General features: G+C 45.3%; 2 protein-coding genes across 3 annotated transcripts in view; one reads left to right on the forward strand and one right to left on the reverse strand.

Moving 5' to 3' along the window:
* Positions 1-16,060, reverse strand: part of LOC124631345 (vacuolar protein sorting-associated protein 13D) — a 43,031-nt gene extending 26,971 nt beyond the window's left edge. The window contains exons 1-31 of one of the 2 annotated variants that reach the window (XM_047165704.1): positions 15,838-16,060; positions 15,532-15,690; positions 14,897-15,087; positions 14,016-14,195; positions 13,677-13,928; positions 13,424-13,591; positions 13,205-13,358; positions 12,918-13,099; positions 12,330-12,824; positions 12,046-12,209; positions 11,280-11,451; positions 10,246-10,417; positions 10,033-10,168; positions 8,183-8,306; positions 6,600-6,751; positions 6,379-6,529; positions 6,097-6,275; positions 5,721-5,890; positions 5,233-5,574; positions 5,008-5,159; positions 4,745-4,886; positions 4,104-4,295; positions 3,591-3,762; positions 3,331-3,462; positions 2,942-3,104; positions 2,005-2,163; positions 1,445-1,600; positions 968-1,106; positions 619-755; positions 302-535; positions 31-216 (exon numbers count right to left, since the gene is read on the reverse strand). In XM_047165704.1, the coding sequence (XP_047021660.1) occupies positions 31-216; positions 302-535; positions 619-755; positions 968-1,106; positions 1,445-1,600; positions 2,005-2,163; positions 2,942-3,104; positions 3,331-3,462; positions 3,591-3,762; positions 4,104-4,295; positions 4,745-4,886; positions 5,008-5,159; positions 5,233-5,574; positions 5,721-5,890; positions 6,097-6,275; positions 6,379-6,529; positions 6,600-6,751; positions 8,183-8,306; positions 10,033-10,168; positions 10,246-10,417; positions 11,280-11,451; positions 12,046-12,209; positions 12,330-12,824; positions 12,918-13,099; positions 13,205-13,358; positions 13,424-13,591; positions 13,677-13,928; positions 14,016-14,195; positions 14,897-15,087; positions 15,532-15,628 (5,445 nt within the window). In that variant the 5' untranslated portion in view covers positions 15,629-15,690; positions 15,838-16,060. Of the gene's footprint in view, positions 1-30; positions 217-301; positions 536-618; positions 756-967; positions 1,107-1,444; positions 1,601-2,004; positions 2,164-2,941; positions 3,105-3,330; positions 3,463-3,590; positions 3,763-4,103; positions 4,296-4,744; positions 4,887-5,007; positions 5,160-5,232; positions 5,575-5,720; positions 5,891-6,096; positions 6,276-6,378; positions 6,530-6,599; positions 6,752-8,182; positions 8,307-10,032; positions 10,169-10,245; positions 10,418-11,279; positions 11,452-12,045; positions 12,210-12,329; positions 12,825-12,917; positions 13,100-13,204; positions 13,359-13,423; positions 13,592-13,676; positions 13,929-14,015; positions 14,196-14,896; positions 15,088-15,531 lie in introns of both variants that reach the window. The other variant, XM_047165705.1, reaches the window with a different exon arrangement.
* Positions 16,061-16,556: 496 nt separating this feature from the next.
* Positions 16,557-20,781, forward strand: LOC124630864. Its single transcript, XM_047164885.1, has 6 exons — positions 16,557-17,033; positions 17,111-17,236; positions 17,693-17,734; positions 17,986-18,053; positions 18,183-18,386; positions 18,562-20,781. Exons 1-6 carry the CDS (start codon positions 16,694-16,696, stop codon positions 18,670-18,672), a joined length of 891 nt encoding a protein of 296 aa, XP_047020841.1. The 5' UTR covers positions 16,557-16,693; the 3' UTR covers positions 18,673-20,781.
* The last annotated feature ends 173 nt before the right edge of the window (positions 20,782-20,954 follow it).

Here is a 20,954-nt window from a genome sequence, read left to right on the forward strand (position 1 = left end):
AAAGAGAGAGTACAAGATGTATTGCCGTACATTGTCGTACTTGTCGCTGAAGTGCGGGTGGTGCGGGTCGCGCGTGTGCACGGACAGCCACACGAGGTTGTCGTCGGGGCCGGCGGGGCTCGCGTCCTCCGACGTGTCGGCGCCCGCGTCGCACTCCGGCGAACACGGCGGCGTCACGCAGCTTTTACTGTCACGTTTGTTGCGTCGCTCCTTACTCTGACGAAACATCATTTTCACACACATCATTTAGAGGAAAAAAAAAACAATAAATATTTAGACGTTTTACCATCGCTAAAAATACCTCTCTGGCCGCCACATTGAGCTGACTGGGCAAAGAATAGGAGCAGCACTTCATGTACTGCAGCGAGCTGACACTGGACATGTCATCGGCGTACTCCGTGACAAAGTCGGGGCACGACTTGGACACGAACACGGCCTTGGGCGGCACCTGCGGCGTGTGTGACACCATCAGCATGCGATGCTTGGAGTCCGGATCCTTCGTCAGGTCCTCCATTGTGATCGAGTGCAGTGACACCTACAACACCAATTACATAAATAAAACATCTCCAAAGGAAAAAGAACAATTTACTGCAAATTAAGTGATATAAAGTCACTCACTTGCAGCATATTCTCATAGGGATGTGTCTTCTGGTAGTTCAACTTGAACTCTCTGAAGGTCAGTTCCACGAGGCTTCTCTCACCCTCGCCGAAATCTGCGCGCAGCTCCACGCTAAATGTTGGCAGCTCGAAGTTTACTGCAATAATATGGCAAAGTAAAATATTGAAAAAAAGTAACATAATGCCGGTTATTAAAAATTATGTAATTAAGTACAAATAAATTTAAAAATCTTTTTTATCTTTACATATTTTTTTCTCTCCGATGTTGGCTACTAATGATTAAAGAGCATGCACTAAACCTAAAATGGCTGATTGAGAAGGGGTGAAGTAATTAGTAGGTGAGTGTTACCGATGAGCGGCGCGATGGGCGGCGGCGCGGGCGCGGCGGGCGCGGGCGGCGGCACGGCCAGCACGGCGGCGCGCACGGCGGGGTCCAGCTGCAGCGTCGGCACCGCGCCCTCCAGCAGCCCGTCCGACCCCGCCATGCGCTGCAAATGTACCACAAATTAACATAGTAGGTATTATAAAAATATTGTAAAACCGTTTATCGAATGTCGAACTCGAGTGTAGAGTTCAATATAAATATAGGGCCTTCATCCCCGACATAAATGGATAAATAAATAAACTATCAAAACCGACCTCATAAAGTATCTGAAAGCATTGTAACGCTAGCATATTGAAAGTCGAAAACTCGATAAATTATTTAAAGCCAAACTAATTCACTCTATAGTTCGGGATTTAGTATGCTAGTTCTTATATCTTGAGGTGGATCCTCTATCAAAAGTGCTGATATAAACGTGCGAATACAATATAATTGATTTCGAACCTGCGCATGCGGCGAGGGCGCGTTGCGCGGGCCAGCGTCGGCGACGTCAGCGGGGACGTCAGACGTGATCCAGCGGAAGGTCTCCAGCACCTGCTCGTACTGCTCGCGCCGCGCCGACACGTGCAGCCCGCCCACAATCCGCCCGCGGACTTCGCACTGACAACAACATAAAAAAGGTATAGTTTGTGCAAAACTTCTGTAACGTAATAATAGTTTTAAAAAAGGTATAGTTTGTGCAAAACTTCTGTAACGTAATAATAGTTTTAAAAACGAATAAACACGCTTTTAGCACGTCCGCCATATAGGGGAGGCCGCCATATTGGATTTGTAATTACGTTTCTTAGCTCATTACATTACTTTGTATTGTCATCAGAACTCAAAGCGTGGGCGAAATTTCATCGTAATCAAAGACCGAGGGGGTCAAATTAAGCTTACAAGATTTTCTTACATAGTTACAAGTGAAGCTAATATAAGCGTGTTAATTAAGGGTCGTGGGTGGGGTTTGTCATATAGAAATATCGATACTTTTCACTATACAGTTATCGATAACTCCGTATTACCTGGTAGTCGGCGTCAGTATCGTCGTCGACGTCGCTGTAGTTGAGCGTGAAGCGCAGCGCCGTGTTGTGCAGCACGGGCTTGCCGGCCGACACGTCGTAGATGTCCTGCATGTTCTCCGCCGACAGCTGGTGCAGCTTCAGCTTCTCCGACACGTCCACCTGTCGTACATAACGCACAGTGCCGAATATTATCTATGTGTTACTTCTATGATGTTCCTTTATGTACCATCCTATACACTCCCCGTAAATACTGAACCTGTATACTCCCTTATGTAGTCTTCTATGTCATCACCATCATCATCTTCTGAGCCTTTTTCCCAACTACGTTGGGTACGACTTCCAGTTTAACCAGATGCAGCTGAGTATTAGTGATTTACATCTGACCTATTTATGTATTCTCCTATGTACTCCCTTATATACTGCCGTTTGTACTAGGCCTATATGCTTCCTTCTGTATTCCCTACGTACTACCTTATACACTGCCGTTCGTACTAGGCCTATATGCTTCCTTCTGTATTCCCTACGTACTACCTTATACACTGCCGTTCGTACTAGGCCTATATGCTTCCTTCTGTATTCCCTACGTACTACCTTATACACTGCCGTTCGTACTAGGCCTATATGCTTCCTTATGTATTCCCCTATGTACTACCTTATACACTGCCGTTCGTACTAGGCCTATATGCTTCCTTATGTAATCCCTATGTACTCCCTTATATATTGCCGTATGTACTACTCCTATATGCTCCCCATATGCTTTCTTATGTATTCCCTATGTACTCCCTTATATATTGCCGTATGTACTACTCCTATATGCTCCCCATATGCTTTCTTATGTATTCCCTTATATGTATGTACTTTGCCCATATGTCTACGTTATTTGCTACCTCTAACAACAGTAAGTAGTAACAGAGTAATAAAGACGTGTGGTACTCACGGAGGCGAGCGAGATGTCGCGCACGCGCACCTTGTAGAGCGTGTGCCGGGGCGGGCCGGGGCGGTTGCCGAGGCTCATGCGGCCCAGGTGCGCCACCAGCACCTGCGCGCTGTGCGCCGCGCGCGGCAGCACCACCACCGGCGACTCCAGCTCGATGTTCACGCTGAGACACAGACATTGTTGTCTAACTCGCCTACGTCCTCCAAATACACTAGTTAACTTCTAGTACATTCCCTATTACCACGTCCAATTACTTTAGCCGCATTACTTGGCCTGGATACAATTTTAGGCTGTTACACTTAGCAAGTCAGTGTCGTGATTAATTCATCAAGACCATCATCTCAGTGTATGCATGTGTGCGACAGTATCGAGTTGGAGCGAGCACTGACCTGAGCACGATGTTGTCGGACTTGAGCGCGGCGGGGTCGTCGAGCGAGGCGCCCATGCTGACGGTGCGGCGCCGCGGCGACACGCCCTCCATCGACTGTGACAGCTTCGGGTTCGCGTACAGCGACTCCCCTCTGATAACACAACAATAAAAAAAACTCTCTTAACAAATAAACATAATAGGTTACGACTTCCTGGGTATTGAAGGGTTGAATTACAGCAAATGTGGTATTTTTGATGCATGATGCATCAGCTTGCATACCTGGGATGCACGAGGCCGATGGCCATGTCAGCGGCGGCGGCGCGGATGGAGCGCGCCAGGTTGGCGAGGTACTGCTTGAACTCCGTGAGGCACGAGCGCAGCTCGCGCAGCAGTGCACCCGAGTGCGTGTACCACACGCTGGCCACGCGCACCGACACCATCGCGTGCACCACTGCACACGCAACACACATCTGTTACACACCTTAAGCGGAAGCAAGCTTACGAAAAATATTTTAATGAATCAGTCATACAAAAAAATTAATTGTCTTTAAAGTCAGTTTACGGACGGTAGTTTGAAGTGACAACGTCAAACATGACAGTAGTATATGAGAGCCGACCACTCGAACCGTCATCATGTCTCTCTCTCGTTCGTGAAGCGCTCTCGCTTGCGGATCGGGACATGAAGCGCAACGGGACAATGAAGTCAACTTTTTCGTGGATGCAGCCCGTAATATCGAATTATAAGACGTTGTCACGTCAAAAATACGTTAAGTAATACATATGAATACATACCCGGTGCATCAGCATCGGCGGGCGTGTCGACGGTGCGGTGGATGGAGAAGTTGAGCGCCTTGGCGTCGTCGGGGTCCGCGTGCGCCAGCGCCTGCCCCGCCGCCAGCACGCGCGTGTGCAGCCCGCCGCCCTCGCACAGCGACACCACGCCCACGCCGCCCAGCGACCCCGACACCTCCACGCGGCTGCCGTCTGCGGAACACATGGTGTTACACCCACGAAGTAAACAAAAATGAGCGGAGATGCCATAATGCAGGTAGGTAACGCGCCTTCTTCAAAGTCAAATTCTTACGGTGGATATGAGCAAAACTATCAGTTACGAGTGAACTAACGAGGCGTTCGGGTTCTTTGAGACATCTGTCAACGATTTTTCGTATTATAAAAAATGGCCGGGTCGAGAGAAGGCGTAGCTACCCTCCTCCACTGCTATATATGGCGCTCTCGGCTGATCAATAACACTTCAATCATTTGAATAAAATTTTTCAAGTTACTTCCCTGTTTTCTCATTTACATGTTACACTTTAGAAACATATGAAAGGAAAAGACATAACGATAACAAAAAATTGCAACAACTATAAGTTTCAAATGATCATCCTATGGCTTCGAACAGCGTGGACATAATATGTAGAAGGAGTAGTTACCGACGGTGGCCTGTATCTTGGCCTCGCTGACGGTGGCGGTGGCGATCTTGCGCGCGACCACGGCGCCGTCCAGCACGGCGGCGCGCAGCAGCAGCACGCCCAGCCGGTGGAAGTCGAACGTGATCTCCGTGCGCACCGACCGCTGCACAATACACCACAGCATACAAACTGAGACTATTTTTTTATAATTTAAATGCGTCATTGATAGATGGTGTCAATAATTACTTTCATTCATATGGTCAAAGAGAAATAGATGTATGTACCTTAGGTTCATCTTCAGGTATTGAGAACGAGTAAGTGGATGCGGCGGCTGGTTCCGAATGTCCAGTATCGCTGGAAGCCTTCTTTGCTGATGTCTTGGGACCGAATACGCGATGTGTAAAGCCAATTAACTCCACAATGGTCTCTTGATTAGCTATAGAAAGAAAGATAAACTTTAGTGCCTGCAATACTAAATAAAAGATGAAAAGCTGATTTGTCCAACTCACCAATGATATCAAGATTGTTAAACAATATATTGGCGATCCTCAAATCCTCGTTGTCACCGTCGCCCTTGATGAAGCAGAGGTCGACGGCGATGAGCGCCTCGGAGTCGACGAGCCCCGCGGCGCCCCAGGGCGTGGCGGCGGGCCCCCAGGGCGGGGCGGCGGGCCCCCAGGGCGTGGCGGCGGGCCCCCAGCTCACGGCGCTCCAGCCGCCCGCCCAGCCCGCGCCCCAGCCCGCGCCGAACATGCCGCTGCCGTTCCAGTTCAGCCCCGTGCCCGACACCCAGCTCAGCGCGGGCGACGCGCGCCCCGCCTCCGACTCCGCCGGACACAGACCTGGCTCGGCTGAACAAACAGATAGTTATTCAATATAACGTTACATATAACATTAGAACAATCGACTACACTCATTTATTACATGTACTGATATAATATGACGCGTGTATGCAAGGGATTTGCAACTGCCAGGGTTCTTCAAGAGCCTCACTTACTTCTGTTGGAGTGCAGAGAGTGGAGCGCCTGATGCAGCGCGTGCGGGTGCGCCAGCGAGTGCGTGGAGCGCGCGTCCGGCGACGCCGGACACATCGGCGACGTGGGCGACGTCGGCGACGTCGGCGACGTCGGCTCCGACCCGCGGATACTGCCCGACATCGTGTCCATGCTGGGGCAGAACACCGGCACAATATACAAACATTGTAACTAACCCAATTAGTCCGTATATAGGCAACTTATAATCGTGGAAAAGTAGTACAGGTTGAACTTATTTCAAAGTTTTGATTTTACCCTAATTTTGAAATAACAGTCATATACATCAAAGCAAGCATAGTTATAAGTGTGCCAAGCTACGAAGAAAGTAGAGGTGCATACCCGACATGCTTGTGACTGGCGACGAGCAGCTCGAAGTCGGGCCCGTAGGTCTGCAGCGCGTCCACCAGCAGCAGCGAGTGCACCGACAGCGACAGCGACACGTCGCGCGGCCGCGCCGTGCACGCCGCCTTCACGCCGCACACCTGCACCTCCGCGATGCTGCGCCCCATCGACTGCACCTACGTCACACGTCACAATCATGTAACTGATGAACTCACTTTCCATTTATTTTAAGTGGAAAAGCAATCGTTGGGTGAAGATGATGGTGCAGACACAACAAACCTCTAGCGACATCTGCTCGATGGCGAACTGCAGCATGAAGAGTGTGGAGTTGTGATGCTGCGAGAACTCTGAGCGTTCAGTCTCCGAGCTGACGCTGCTCTCCTCCATGTCGTCCGCCGCCGCCTGCGTCGGGCTGGGGGGCTCGCGGCCGCTGCACACAACACATTATTTACTTGACTAGTTACCGACTTGTGGCAGCACATACCCGCGGGTGTACTCACGTGGCGGTGGGCGAGAGCGCGAGGTCGGCCAGCACGGCGCGCACGGCGAACAGCTTCTGCTCGCTGAGGTGCACCACCAGCGCCGGCAGCGAGCCGCACAGCGTCGCCGACGGGTACTGCGGGTCGCTCGTCGCCACCACGCGTCGCTCCGCCTGCGTCACGTCACACACTCCAAATAACACCCTATGACTTTGCAATACGTTATCTTATGGCATGGATTAACATAAAATATTTTGTAATCAATCATATAGTTCGTGCCAAATTCAATGGCGGCTCGAAAAATGGCGCAAGTTGCTGTGCAAAAACCATTCTGTAAGCGAATCGTGGGAAGTTTGCGAGTAGGCCACTTGGAGTACCTGTTGGAAGTCAGTTGTGAGCCGCCATTAGTTTGCCGAGTTTGCATAGTTTACTTACTTAAACTCATGATTTTAACAACCTTAACAAAATCCGTCTACGTGATCCGTTTAGCAAATTCGTTCTCCACTAATAGTATGGCCGAATTTTCGTTGACATATAAGTGTACCTAAGGCTGAAAAAATGGTTGTCAGTATAAACAGGCCTCTGTCACTCGACGTACTTGCGCGCGATAAATGCCTACCGCTCGCTGGGTTACCGGTAGCCCCACGCGGCTCAGGGCTTTCTTTCAATAGTCACACGCGCCGCGCGCGTTCCAATATTTATTATTTTTATTTCGTGGCATGTTATGCAGGTTATGCTGTTGGTTTTTATAAGGTTTTTTAAGCTACCTCACAAACTGATGGATTATTTTGAGGTGTGTTGGTTTATATGCGACTATTGTAAGATTTAGAAACATTTTATATTTATGAACTTATCTAGTAATTCTATTTTTTTTTAATAAATTAATACTTATCTACTTTATGATTTTAACAACAGAGATCATTAGGTACTTATTTTACTTTAGATACCTACTTAGTTATATGAACTGTATTGTGAGTTTTGTAGCTCAAAACACATGTCGAGTGTAAGTAGGTATAGTTCTGGTCCAACTTAATGACGACTCGGAACATTACGCGTGACGCTACGCAGAAACCAATTTTAGGTATCAACACTCCAAAAGCCAGCTCGAAAAATAGTTGGAAACCGCCTTTGATTTTGACGAAAGCTTTACTTAAGTACTTACCTATGCTGACGTATTAGGTAATATTTAGTAATATGTACCCATACTCCATTTTAGTAGGCAATACAATAGTTAACTAAAGAAAAATATTCTTGATATTACTTTTTATTTAAAAACTCAGTTTTAAAAAAGGCTATCTTAAAATAAGCGTAACTTTGTTTTCCTACTTAAATATTAATAAATTGTAAGAAGCAACCCTAAGCACGGCCACGGCACGGTTGCGGTCACTGAACTGTGCGCTATCGCATTGGAATAACAATCAAGCGCTCGAGCTTTTAAGGTTCATTTTATAACGCAGCTAGGAATTTATAGGTAGTTGGGGAACTTGTAGGTGCTTATAACAGTAGGTATGGACTTTTTTGTATGGAGTGATTTATCTGTTACGTAGTAACTATTATATAATCTGTGGTATAAATGCAAATTTTATTTCTGTGGGTGTTCTCACCTGCAGCAATATACTGAACCTGTCGAGCAGGTGCAGTGAGGAGGTGCTTTTGGTGTGCGCGTACTTCCAGTTATCTCGCGCACGACCCACCAGGATCTGCAGGTCGCTCAGCTCGATCTTGTATCTGTGGTACATACAAGCTTATTGATCACGAATATTAGCAGTAAGGTGTTTCAGGTCGTAAAGTAGTCAGGTTAGAAGAATTGTTTGGTCATTAGGTACCTTTAATGAAATGGTATACCTGTCATAGAGGTATATATAATATATACCTCTATGTATATAATATAGAGGTATCTCTCTCCTTACCTCTCCAGGCAAAACCTTTGCACGAATTGTACTGAACCGCTTGATGCCCTTGTCTGAAGACATACTGCCTGAAACCCAATTTGGCTTCCGGCCGAATCGAGGTACGTGTGAAGCCATCTTCTCTATCCGTCAACTTCTAGAGAAGAGTCGTGAGCAGAGTCAACCATTGTTTCTTTGCTTTGTTGACTTGGAGAAAGCTTTCGTCTCGGTGCCGCGCAAAGCCTTATGGGTGGTACTAGCGAAACGTGGATGCACGGACAAGTTTATAAGAATGATACGACTTCTGCATGATGACATGCGCTGTTGTGTCAGTGTGCAGGGCGATGACTCGGAGTTCTTTAAAGTGAGCTGCGGTGTGAAACAGGGCTGCGTGCTCGCTCCAACTCTCTTTGCCCTGTACTTTGCAGTTGTCGTTCGGGAAGGCTTGCAGACTCTGTCCGAAGGTATCCGTATTTGTTTTCGTACCGATGGCGGTGGTGTCTTCAACCTAAATAGACTCAAGGCTCGCACAAGAGTGTCTCACGCGACTATCACTGAGATGATGTATGCAGATGACTTATGTTTTGTGGCGGATTCCCCAGATGGGCTGCAGAGGCTTATGTCGACACTACTGCAGGCATGCAGCAGATTTGGCCTGAAGATAAATGTCAAGAAAACCGAAGTCATGGCACTTGATACTGTGAACAGTGCCCCAGTTGACATTAGACTCGGAGATGTCTCGCTTAAGCAAGTAAACCAATTCAAATATCTTGGCAGCACCATAACATCCAGGTGTCTCCTTGATAACGAAGTCAACAGCCGAATAGGAGCAGCTGCTGCAGCTTTTGGTAGACTTCGTGCCAAGGTGTTCCGCTCACATGACATAAAGCTCTCTACAAAAGTAGCTGTGTACATGGCAATAGTTCTGCCAAATCTCCTATATGCCTCTGAGACTTGGTGTCTATACCGCGAGCATATTCGGACATTAGATAGATTCCATCTAAAATGCCTACGTGACATTATGTGCATCCAGTGGTCGGACCGTGTTCGTAACACGGAAGTACTTAGACGCGCTAATGTCAGCGGTATTGAGGCCTATCTAATGCGTCGACAGCTGCGCTGGGCTGGTCATGTCTCCCGGATGTCAGATGCCAGAGTAGCAAAGCGCGTCTTCTACTCAGAACTGGAGACTGGCAAGCGTAAGCAGGGTGGTCAACGTCTGCGGTACAAAGATCCGTCACACTGGGACTACTGACTACGGACTACGGACTGGGCTATGGCGGCAGATAGGACCAAATGGAGGCGGACTATTAAGGACAAGGTGTGCGAGTTTGAGAGCCGGCGGAGAGAGCAGCTCGACGCTAAGCGAGATGAGCTGAAGGCCCGACCACCCGCGGCCATCCAATACACCTATATCGGAGGAGTGCTGACTTGCAGTGAATGTGGACGGACATTCACTGCAAAAATTGGCTTTGTCAGTCACTGGAGAGCACACCAGCGAAGCTATCAAAATTAAGCGCAGATCCAAGTCGCTGTGGCCGAAATCGGCCAGGATCAATATATACCTGTCATAAAGTCTATTGTGTAGGTTGGCGGCGTCCAGTGCCGGCTGCGTGGTCTGCATCTGTGGCGGCGGGTCGGGCGGGGAGCCCGGCGACAGCAAGCTGCCCGGAGGCGTAGAGCACGGTGTCATGAACATTTCTGTACAGCATATAATACGAATATATGTAAAAAACACTTCAGAATTTTGAGAAAAAAATGGTCATCATTTTTGTTACCTTCGTCGTCAGGCGGAGTATGCGGCGCACAATCGGCTAAGTTAGCGTTGGCCAGCCGAAGTCGTCCGAAGTCCACCACGAGCACTGCAGAGTCGCGCGAGCACAACTGCTCCACGAACAGGATCTGAGGTGCCGAGATGTCCAGCTCCACCTGCCACGTGCGCCGCTCACCCTGCCAGCATACACCAGAGCAATTATACAACTAATATACACGATGTTATAAACATAATACAAAAAATATACATAAGTTATGATTAACTACTCTACGATTTTAATAACTAATATATGAATAGTCATGATCACGACCACTCTGCCAAGAGTGTCCGATTAAGAAGAAGAAGAATATGAATAGGTAAGTCATGGGTACACTGATATAACGATAAATATGGTTAACTGAGTCTTTATAAAGGGCCATTAAATCCCCATTCTGCTTCTGGGAGAACTGAAAATACCCCCATTTAACCAACATCCAGTAAATGAGATTCCGATAGTTTATGTGTTGCTCCGTAGATGGGTGGTCATCTACGTCACAGGAGTTCGCGTGAGTCCAGAGATGCAGTTAGACATGTGTACGTACGGGCGCCTATACCTCAATGCCTCAAGACAAGTTACAAGTGATGACTTACGGCACCGAAACGTGGCCTCTCACTATCGGCCTCATCTCAAAGCTCAAAGTTGCTCAACGAGCTATGGAGAGGGCTATGCTCGGTGTTTCTCTATGTGATCGAATCCGAAATGAGGAGATCCGTAGATGAACTAAAGTCACCGATATAGCCCATCGGATTAGCAAGTTGAAGTGGCAATGGGCAGGCCATATTGCTAGCAGAGCAGATGGCCAATGAGGGCGAAAAGTGCTGGAGTGGAGACCACGGACTAATAAGCGCAGCGTAGGACGTCCACCAACAAGGTGGACAGACGACCTTATAAAGGTCGCCGGAAGATGCTGGATGCAGGTCGCCTAAGGTCGAGATCTAAGGGGGAGGCCTATGTTCAGCAGTGGACGTCCTATGGCTGAGATGATGATGATGACGTACGGGCGCCTGGTGCGGGCGCACGAGGTGGTCCCAGTGCGTGAGCAGGCGCGCGCGCGTGGAGTCGCGCACGTGCTGGTAGGCGTGCGTCCAGGGTGCACGTGCCCAGGCCGCCGCCCAGCGCGCCGCGCCCGCGTTGTACACCACCTCCAGCGACGCTGACTTCACCCACAACCTGCGCGACAACAACATAATATGTGGTACCTGATTCATATTTATTTATTTTTAAATTAAATACAATAATAGGAGACTGACATGCATTTCGCAGGCGGCGGCCGCGCTACCCACACGCCCGGCGGCCGCGCTACCCACACGCCCGGCGGCCGCGCTACCCACACGCCCGGCGGCCGCGCTACCCACACGCCCGGCGGCCGCGCTACCCACACGCCCGGCGGCCGCGCTACCCACACGCCCGGCGGCCGCGCGCGAGGAGCGAAACACTTGCCGAGTTCAGTCGCATGGTGTTCCGGACCTTCACATCGCGCCGGCCTGAGCGTCATCATGCGCCCCGCCCATGCTAGGCCATCGACCATACGCTTGACCCCGCGCTCTCGCTCACCAACCAATGTGTTACCACATATCGGCAATTATTTTTTTAAATATTACAGTCTTTATATCGAAAACAGAAGTTCTATTTAGTTGAGACCACCAGCATCAACACTGAAGCTTGTCACCCCAACACATAGTAACTATCTTACCAATGTGGGCGGGAGAATTTATTGTTCCGCGGAATTAACGCTAAATATTTTTATATTTTTATTGTACTTACTTGTAGTCACAGTTGACGCCGAAGGGTTTCTTCTCATAGGTGAGCTGGAACAGCGGCTCGTGCTGCGCCTGCGCAGTGGCGGCGCCGGGCTGCGCGTGCGAGCGGCACCACGACATGGCCGCGCCCGACGCGCTCAGCGCGCTCAGGCCCTCGCGGATCACGCCCTGCAACACAGCGATATAAATACTATATTACAATCGATGCTTACAGTAGGTGGTCTCTAATGAAGTAAGAGAGCGAAAGTGAAAGCAATAAAAATTTTGTAGCAATCAGTTGCGCATCACCTGCGGCGCGATGAGTATGGGGAAGAGCGTGTTGGGCGTGATGCGCTCGCGCAGGCACACGGCGCCCAGCGACACGTGCAGCGCGTGCGACGCGGCGCGCGGCCGCGACTCCACGCCCACGCGCACGCACGAGAACTGCAGCTCCATGCCGCCGCCCGCCGCCTCCGCCTCGCCCTCCATGCACAGGTTCAGCGAGCCCTTGTTCAGGATGAACTCGAACTTGCCGAACACCGTGTCCCTCTTCAGCATAGTGTTATTGTCCAACGAATCTGCTATCACATCTAAGATCTCTTCCTCTAAGTCTGCGGGGGCGTGAGGCGCCGGGGCGGGCGTGGGGGTCGGGACGGCCGCCTGCGCCGCGGGGGCAGCATCCTGCGAGCCGCCGTACCAGCCTAACCACTGCGGGAACCAGTGCACCAGCATGCTGCGTCCGGAGCTTGCCGGTGTGTCCGGAGTTGACACTGGAGTCGATTTTGGTACTTTGCGCATTGCCACCTGAAAAAGAAATGGCACATGTACGTAAAGGTTAAGTAGGTAACAAATCACAACATACTGGAATAGTATCTGTCTAGGCAATTTAATACAGACCTCCCGCAGTGCTTTGAGCAGGTGCAGCGGCATGCGCCACTCGAACTCGTCCTTGGCGGCCTTGCGGTCGGCGGGCAGCGTGGCGGCGGGGTTGCTGAGCGTCACCAGGCACGCCGCCACGTACTCGCGCGTCTGCCGCGCCCGCACCAGGCACGACTCCCACGTCGGCTTCGGCTCCGTCCCTGATAAACATTACTAGTGTTATTTGCTCTTATATGATAACAGCAATATCGATATGTCAAGAAACAATATGACTCCTATGAAAAATAGATGTAAATGAGACTCACATCGATGGTCGGGTATGTGGCAGGAGAGCGCGTAGAGCCACCAGTCCCGCGCGTGTCCCCGCACGGGCGCCGCCGGGCGCCGCGCGCGGAACTCGCGCACCCGCGCCAGCCGCTCCAGCCCCGCCGCGCAGCACACCGCCTCGTTGTACTGGCGCTGCAAGCCACGCACGCGTTACTACTGTGCTCCAGCCCGGCTCACTGCGCCGCACGGGTACTCACGGAGCTGAGCGCCAGCGCGACGGTGTCGAGCGTGAGGTGCGCCTGCATGCGCGGGCGCTGGCGGGAGCGCAGCGGCTGCTCCGTGCGCTCGCGCCGCACGCGCGCGCGCGCCGACGCCGGCGTCACCACGAAGCTGTGCCCGCCCCGCCACGTCTCCGACATACGACTCTGTGCCAAACACCAAACTCATTTACTATTCTAGAATACGGTTTTTACTAGTGTAACTCAAATCTGTTATCAGCTGAATACTTACAGTAAGCTCAGAGATGGTACAGGTGGCGAACATGCCGGCGGGCACGGGCATGGCGTCCCAGTAGACGGCGAGGTTGTGCAGCTCCAGCAGCTTGAAGGAACAGCCGTCGGGGTCGCTGAGCAGCGTGAATCCGCGCCGCCACTCGCTGTCGCACGACTCCGCGCACAGCGACTCCGCCGTCAGCCCGCACGCGAACGGCATCGCGCCCGTTATGGCGTCTTCGTAGCGAATGTGCACGTCGGTTAATTTTAACTGAAATGAACATTAACATGATTTAAAGTTAAACTATAACTATATTTTGACGTTTAAGCACTTATAACTAGCAGTAGCCGGCCTTACCTGAAGGTTCTCGACGATGTTGGCCAGCAGGCCCGTGCCGTAGCTGAGCCATGAGGAGTAGGAGGTGGCGTAGTAGCCGGCGTCGGCCGCCTCGTGCTCCGCCCGCCACTGCGCCTCCAGCGCGTCTAGAAGCGCAGTTTTGCGCTCGTGCGCTATTGACGCTTCTACACTGCAGTCCCACTGCAAAACATTTAAAATTCATTCAATCTCAATTAATGATTTCTAAACCTTTTAAATCTAAAAGACACCTAGCAATTCTGCATTTAACTCATAGTAGATTTTCTGTCTCCTTTTTAATTTCAAATCAAGATTTCCTCTATTTAAAATCTTTATTACATATTTGGGTATCCTATGCCTGCTGTTATGTTTTCCTCCTATAACTTACTTTTATCACACTATGAAAAATAATGCTGTTTTCTGTAAGACTGTAGAACGAAAATTACATATTTTTGTTGTAAGCTGTTTCATGTTTAGCATAAGTTCTATGAGTAAATAATTGTCATTGATTAGATATGAATTCACAACTTTACAGTATTACCTGCTAGGACCCAAAAACAAGATAAGCTACTGTCAAATATTGATGAATTTGTTGGAATTTCATAGATATTTTAAGAGATTTATCTTTCTTCTTTCATATTATATTCATATTGTCCTTGTAGTTAGGACTAGTATAAATAGTTGTATTCCTGCAATTTCACCAGTGTTCCAGGGGAACTTCTTCATGTGCCCTGATAAATATATATAATAGTGTAGCTTCCCAACAGTTAAAGATTTTTTCTAACTGGTACAGTAATGTTGAAGCCTTGAGAGTACATACAAACAAACAACAAAATGTTTCCTCTTTATTACATCATAATAAAGATAAGTTATTTTTTACAAACCTCATCCAAATTGATAGGTGTGGCCACCAGGTAAAGTTTCTCTATAGCAATCAGCCAGGGCGCTGATCTGATCTGCCGCACTGGCACTTGCAGTTGAACCTTGCCAATGAACCCTGCTTTGATCTCCACGGGGAGACCCAGGTGGCGGAGAGCATCTTTCTTCAGGGGGAGATTCTCTAGCTCCACTTTCCCTGTTTATGTTTATATTCATAACAATAAAATGTGCTACTCTGTATGGCATTCACTAATAATTTACATGATATGTGTTACTATGTATTATAACATCTACAATAATAAGCTGATTGAGGGTTTCCTTACTTAACATTCAGGCCAGAATTAAGTTCATACAAAGCTACCTAAACTCGGTAATAGTACAAATTGGTAAAAGCTTATTACATGTTGGATATCTACAACCTCTGAAATTTTATTATAAACAATGCTTGTAGGGTTTTTTAGTATGAATTAATTAAAAAGTGGACAGTTTATAGTCCACCAAGTTCTAACCCAAAAAGATTCAATATTTGTTCAGTATACAATCATTCATAGAGTATGTCTATTAAAACACCTGTGTCATCGTAATAACGTAAGATCTAAATATACACAAGAGCGATATTTGCGCAACTAGCGGCACTCACCCGACAGGAGCGCCACGCTCAGCTGATCCGTGTTGAGGTTCTCCACATACTTCCCGAGGTAGTTGTTCAGAACCCACGCTACTAGACCTTCCAACATCGTGCATCGTGCTCTGCGCTGTACGTTTCACTAGTCGGCACGCTCTTGCGGTACACTTTCGCCTATAAACACACACCAATGTTTGTCATTGACCTAACACCTCTGTTGTTGTTGCATTGATATCGTCCTTTAACGTTGATATTATGTCACGAACAGCCGGATTGAACTTTGTTCACCAGTTAATGGGTTTTATTGCGCAATTTACTCACACAGCTAGCAAATAATATTCGTATATTGTATATTTTCTCTATCATCGGAGCACTATGATCAAAGAAAAATCCGTGAAGAAAGATAACAGTTTCCAGGATATTTTCATTTGATAGCTAACGCCAGTGCTGCCAGAACAATTATAGACATTTAACCCAATAGAGCAGTTTCTGGATAACTTTTTTTGTCTTGGCAGTCGATATTTTTCTGAAAAACGATAATTCACAGAGCCTATAAAAGTTTTGGTGAAAAATGTCAAAAAAATCACAAAATGAAACGCAGATATGTATTTGCGAAAGAGTCAAATTAATATTAAAAGCACATTTCAGGCAAATAAAACCAGTTTCCCACAATATACCTTCCCGAAGATTTAGATATACTCCCCGTAAAATGGGAATTCGAAAAAGTATAGCAGCATTATATCTGTCATGGACCTGTCAACCAGACAGTCAAGTCAAAAGCTTCCAGATTAAAAAAAATATATAACTCGACAGCTGCTCCTATCGTTCATGCAACATATTATATGTAATTTAATTTAAAACAATATGGAATAACGAAATATCTATAATTCAACATGTCAATTTTTATTCCCCTAATAGTACATTCTCTGTTTACTTTATTAAAATTTTTAACTTCGATTGGATTCTCATTTGATTCTTCAATATTCCTTTATACGTAAAAATACAGAAAATGTGAATCAAAAACTCTAATAATTTACGCAGATTAACAGACAGACAGAACTTGACAGAAGCTTTGGTAAAACAGAACGTGCCGTAGACCCTGTCCAAAATAGTATTTTTGTTTATCTTTTGAATATTTCATATAATTCCTTTGGTTTCCTACGAATATCACGCAATCATGAAAGCAGCGCAGGCTGTAAATAGGTTTCTCGCAAGACCTATGAATAAATTTAATTCACGTTGCTTGGATATTTCAACCAAACTACAGGTGCGACATAGTGCCACTTTATTAAATCCACATTTTAACTTATTAGCTCCCGTGGCTGTGAAAATAAGGAATTTAGGACTTGGTCCTACTTCAAAAGATTTTGAAGATTCCCCACAACCTCAGATTACTAGTCCCCTAACAAAAGTACACGCGAACGAGCTCGTGTTGCATCTAACTGATGAAGAAAGAAAAGTTCTGCTCTACGCTTTACAAGAATTTGAGTCTAAAAGATTAAAAGAGGATTTCGAAGGTTAGTCCTGAAGTGCTATACATACTAAAATATTGAACATGTTATCTAGACTAACTATGGTTTCATCACAATTCCAGATAAGTTGGCTGGTCGCAGGTGGAGGAGTACACTAGGCAGACCCAGTAAAGTTCCGACACTAGGTGATGTTGATCCCACAGGCTCATACTGTGAGGTGCCAGAAGACTGGCTGAAGAAAAAGTATGGTGAGTATCATTTTTAGAACAAAAGCTAACTAAATCCAGTTCAAACTGGTTGCCAAGATGATGTCATTGACTGTTTCTCTTTAAGACTGGATTACTCATTCTCAGTTTTTGCGTAAACCACAATTTGCTTATGTTGATTAACTACAAATTCATGTTACTCAAAACTGTATGTCTCATGTAGGTACAAAACAATAAATATTTTTAAAGTTTTTTCTCACAATACCTATGCTCTTTGATTACATAAAAATGTCCCTATGCTTGGTTTATTCCCAGGTATACCTACAAGAGAATTGTTTTGACAAGAAAAACTTAAGAATAACTGAATCAAAGTTATGTTTGTAACCTTTTAAAATCTTGTATTCTCAAATTCTTACTTAAAATTTTCCATTTTGTACCTAATTTGTCACATTTTGTGAACAAATTAGGGAAGGTTAACTAAAAGCATGTCTGTTGTAGCGGCTAAGGCGCCGGTACCCACCACGAAGGAGTTGTTACACTGTGAGTACAATCTACATTTATTTTGCCTTATCTGATACTTATCTACTACTAACTTCTGTTAAACATTTAATAACGCAACACACAAAGCCTATACACGAATAACAATAGCATCAGTATGGTCACCTGATGAAGAACAAATAGAAAATTCTATCACCTCCCATTCATTATCATTATTCATTATCTTCCCTCTCATTATCAGGTTTGCATTATGTATTAATTAGCTATTGTTAATTTTACCTTTATGATTTCAGTGTCATTGGCAAATTCCATACCATTCATTGGATTCGGATTCTTGGACAACTTCATTATGATTATTGCTGTAAGTACATGTCTGCCTATGTGTAAAGAGGAATGATCTGGTAGTTTGGAGTCTATAATTATTTATGGATTATACTACTTACTTGCTTGTCAGACATGAAAGTATGAGTAATATTAATATGTTGCATAGGGCGACACGATAGAGACGTCGATGAGCGCGTACATAACGCTGACGACGATGGCGGCGGCGGCGCTGGGCAACACGCTGAGCGACATCATCGGCATCGGCTCGGCGTACTACGTGGAGCGCGTGGCCACGTGGGTGGGGCTCGGCGCGCCCAAGCTCTCGCCCGTGCAGCTCGACATGACCATCTGCCGACAGTTCTCCAACCTGGTACTCTATTGCTCATTTTATGCTGCCATATTATAGAATAAGTATACATATTAATAATAAAAATGACGGTACAAAATATTCACTTTTGCATAGAAAATCCAATGAATTTATGTTGTAAACCTTTGTACAAAGAAAATTCCATTAAAATATCACATAATCACGATGATGCTTGCAGGGTCGGGTGCTAGGCATCACAATAGGCTGCATCCTGGGCATGACGCCGCTGCTGTTTATAGATGACGAGACGAAATCCGAACAGAAGCCAGACGACAAGAAAACACAATAGGTATACAAAACATATCTTTAACCTATGAAAAGTATCCTGCCCCTTTAGGTTATATTCATGATCTTGAATATATCTGTCTATAGTAAAATATCTAAATAAGCATTGCACGTCTACTCATAGAAGTAAATTGTTAAGCAATTCAAGTACGCACATCCGCTCAGTCCGCGCGGGAGTGTTGCGCATCTTGCGCATGAACATTTAGCGCAGACGAATTTGTGTACAAATCTTATCATGAATTTTGATAGGCTTTTTTTATTGCTCTTACTCTGCTTATGTCTGCACTCTGCTCTTAGTATATAATATTTTAGAGGAATTTACTATTTTTACTTCTTGGGTAAAGTTCATATTTATAAGAAACTATATTTTATTTACAACACAAAAATAGCTTTAGGTAAACATGGGTCAGTGAGACCATGATATCAGCTCCTTATAGTTGAATATTTGTGACCAGGTATTGTTAAGACTATTTAAAATAATAATATGTGGATAAGAATTAACAGCTTACACCATAATTATGTATTTATTGCTAATTAATAATAATGTCAGAAGCTATGTTATAGTTATTATCCTTTTTTATTACATTTTTTTTGTATAATATGATATTAATTTAAATAATGCAGTGCAATCATTTGCTATAATGTGCATTACTGCTTAAAATAATATTTCCAACCTGCTTTAAAATAATAACTTGTGCAATACACGAACACACCAAGGGACATTGTGATTTAGAATGTTATCTCAGTTAAAGCAAATTAACACATGCATATGTTTTGTCCTAGTATATATTTCTTTTTGTTTTATACTCATATAATTTATTGAATGATTTATGAATTAATTATGATGTATAATTATATTTTATACATTGTAATTATGTTGTTGTTTATGGATGTATAATTTGAAAGTGTTCAATTATTTGTAAGAAGTGAAAAGTTTATTTAGTAGTTTGTGTGTATTCAAAAGGATTTTTTTTATTTTTTTTGCCAACAGTCTCGACAGTTAGAATAATAACCGTCTCGAGACTCTAAGGTTGCAGCTTCACTCATAATTCCGGCTTATCTAAATAATATTTTTTAATCTAAATAATAATTATTTTTATTTAACATATTCGCACGGTACTGTATATGCCCCACGCACATATCTGCTTACTGCAATTTGTATAGTAAGTGCAATCTGTGCAATAATAACTTATCAGTTCTCGAAAACTTTGAAGTAGCTACTGTAAGCATTATAAAGTAGTTAAGCAACTGTCACCCTAGTGCGATGCATTCAAGTGACCAGCACGGTATATAATTTTAAAAGTACATACTATCTATGTTCAAATATATAGAGTGGTCTTGTAATAATTTATTATGATGAATGTACTTACTGCACTTTATGGAATTCATGTAATTATAGCCATATCTGTCGTGCAGATGTTAACTTGAAGTAAGCTTATGTTCAGAAGTAATGTAATTCTATTGGTAGCTCAATATAAAGCACAAAAGTTGTATCTAGTCAATGCACAGTGAAAATGTATATTGTATTACTGTATTGTATTAGTACAAAGTTGGCACTAGTTGAAACTCAGCCACTTTCTTTGTGAAAATATACGAGAAATATGTTTTATCTTGTAATTAGTAGGGAAATGCTTATAATTTAGTTGTGTACATACTACAAGTTATGTGATGGTTAAAATACTGCTGCCATAATCGTCAGAACTTGTTGAGCTGACTGTGTATAGTATACTAGCCAGTTGATTTTTGTTTTACAATTTAAATCAAACCACATCTATAAACAGTTACAGTTTGTAGGACTTTTTATCCTTATATTTTTTCATTGTAATAAGTTGCCGTAACAATGAACCCTGTGTTGGCTTCACAACTGAGATCCCCACCGTCCATTACATGTATAAAGTATAAAGGACATAAACAATTTGATTTTAATGCCCATCGACTGCAACAAAGTATACGACACTGTACGTAGTATTTTAATCACGAATTTAAGTTCAAACACTGTATTAAATGTTATGTAAAGTTGTTAATATTGGTGATTTGAAAGTATCCAAGTGTTATGTGTGTTTAATATATGACTTGTTTCTAGATGAGGTTAATAAACAATAATAATTATTTATCTTATTGTGTTTCTTCTATAACACGAGTGGCATATCGCTAAATATTGTATTTGTTCTTATCGCGTAAGTGGGCCCTCTCTCCAAGCACGAGCAGGGCAGGTAGCATTATTCTACACGGTACCGTGCTATGTAGGAACCAATATCTCTCACACACGCGTGGACCGTGGGAGTG

Source organism: Helicoverpa zea, chromosome 6 (genome assembly GCF_022581195.2).
Source record: "Helicoverpa zea isolate HzStark_Cry1AcR chromosome 6, ilHelZeax1.1, whole genome shotgun sequence".
Taxonomy (NCBI): domain Eukaryota; kingdom Metazoa; phylum Arthropoda; class Insecta; order Lepidoptera; family Noctuidae; genus Helicoverpa; species Helicoverpa zea.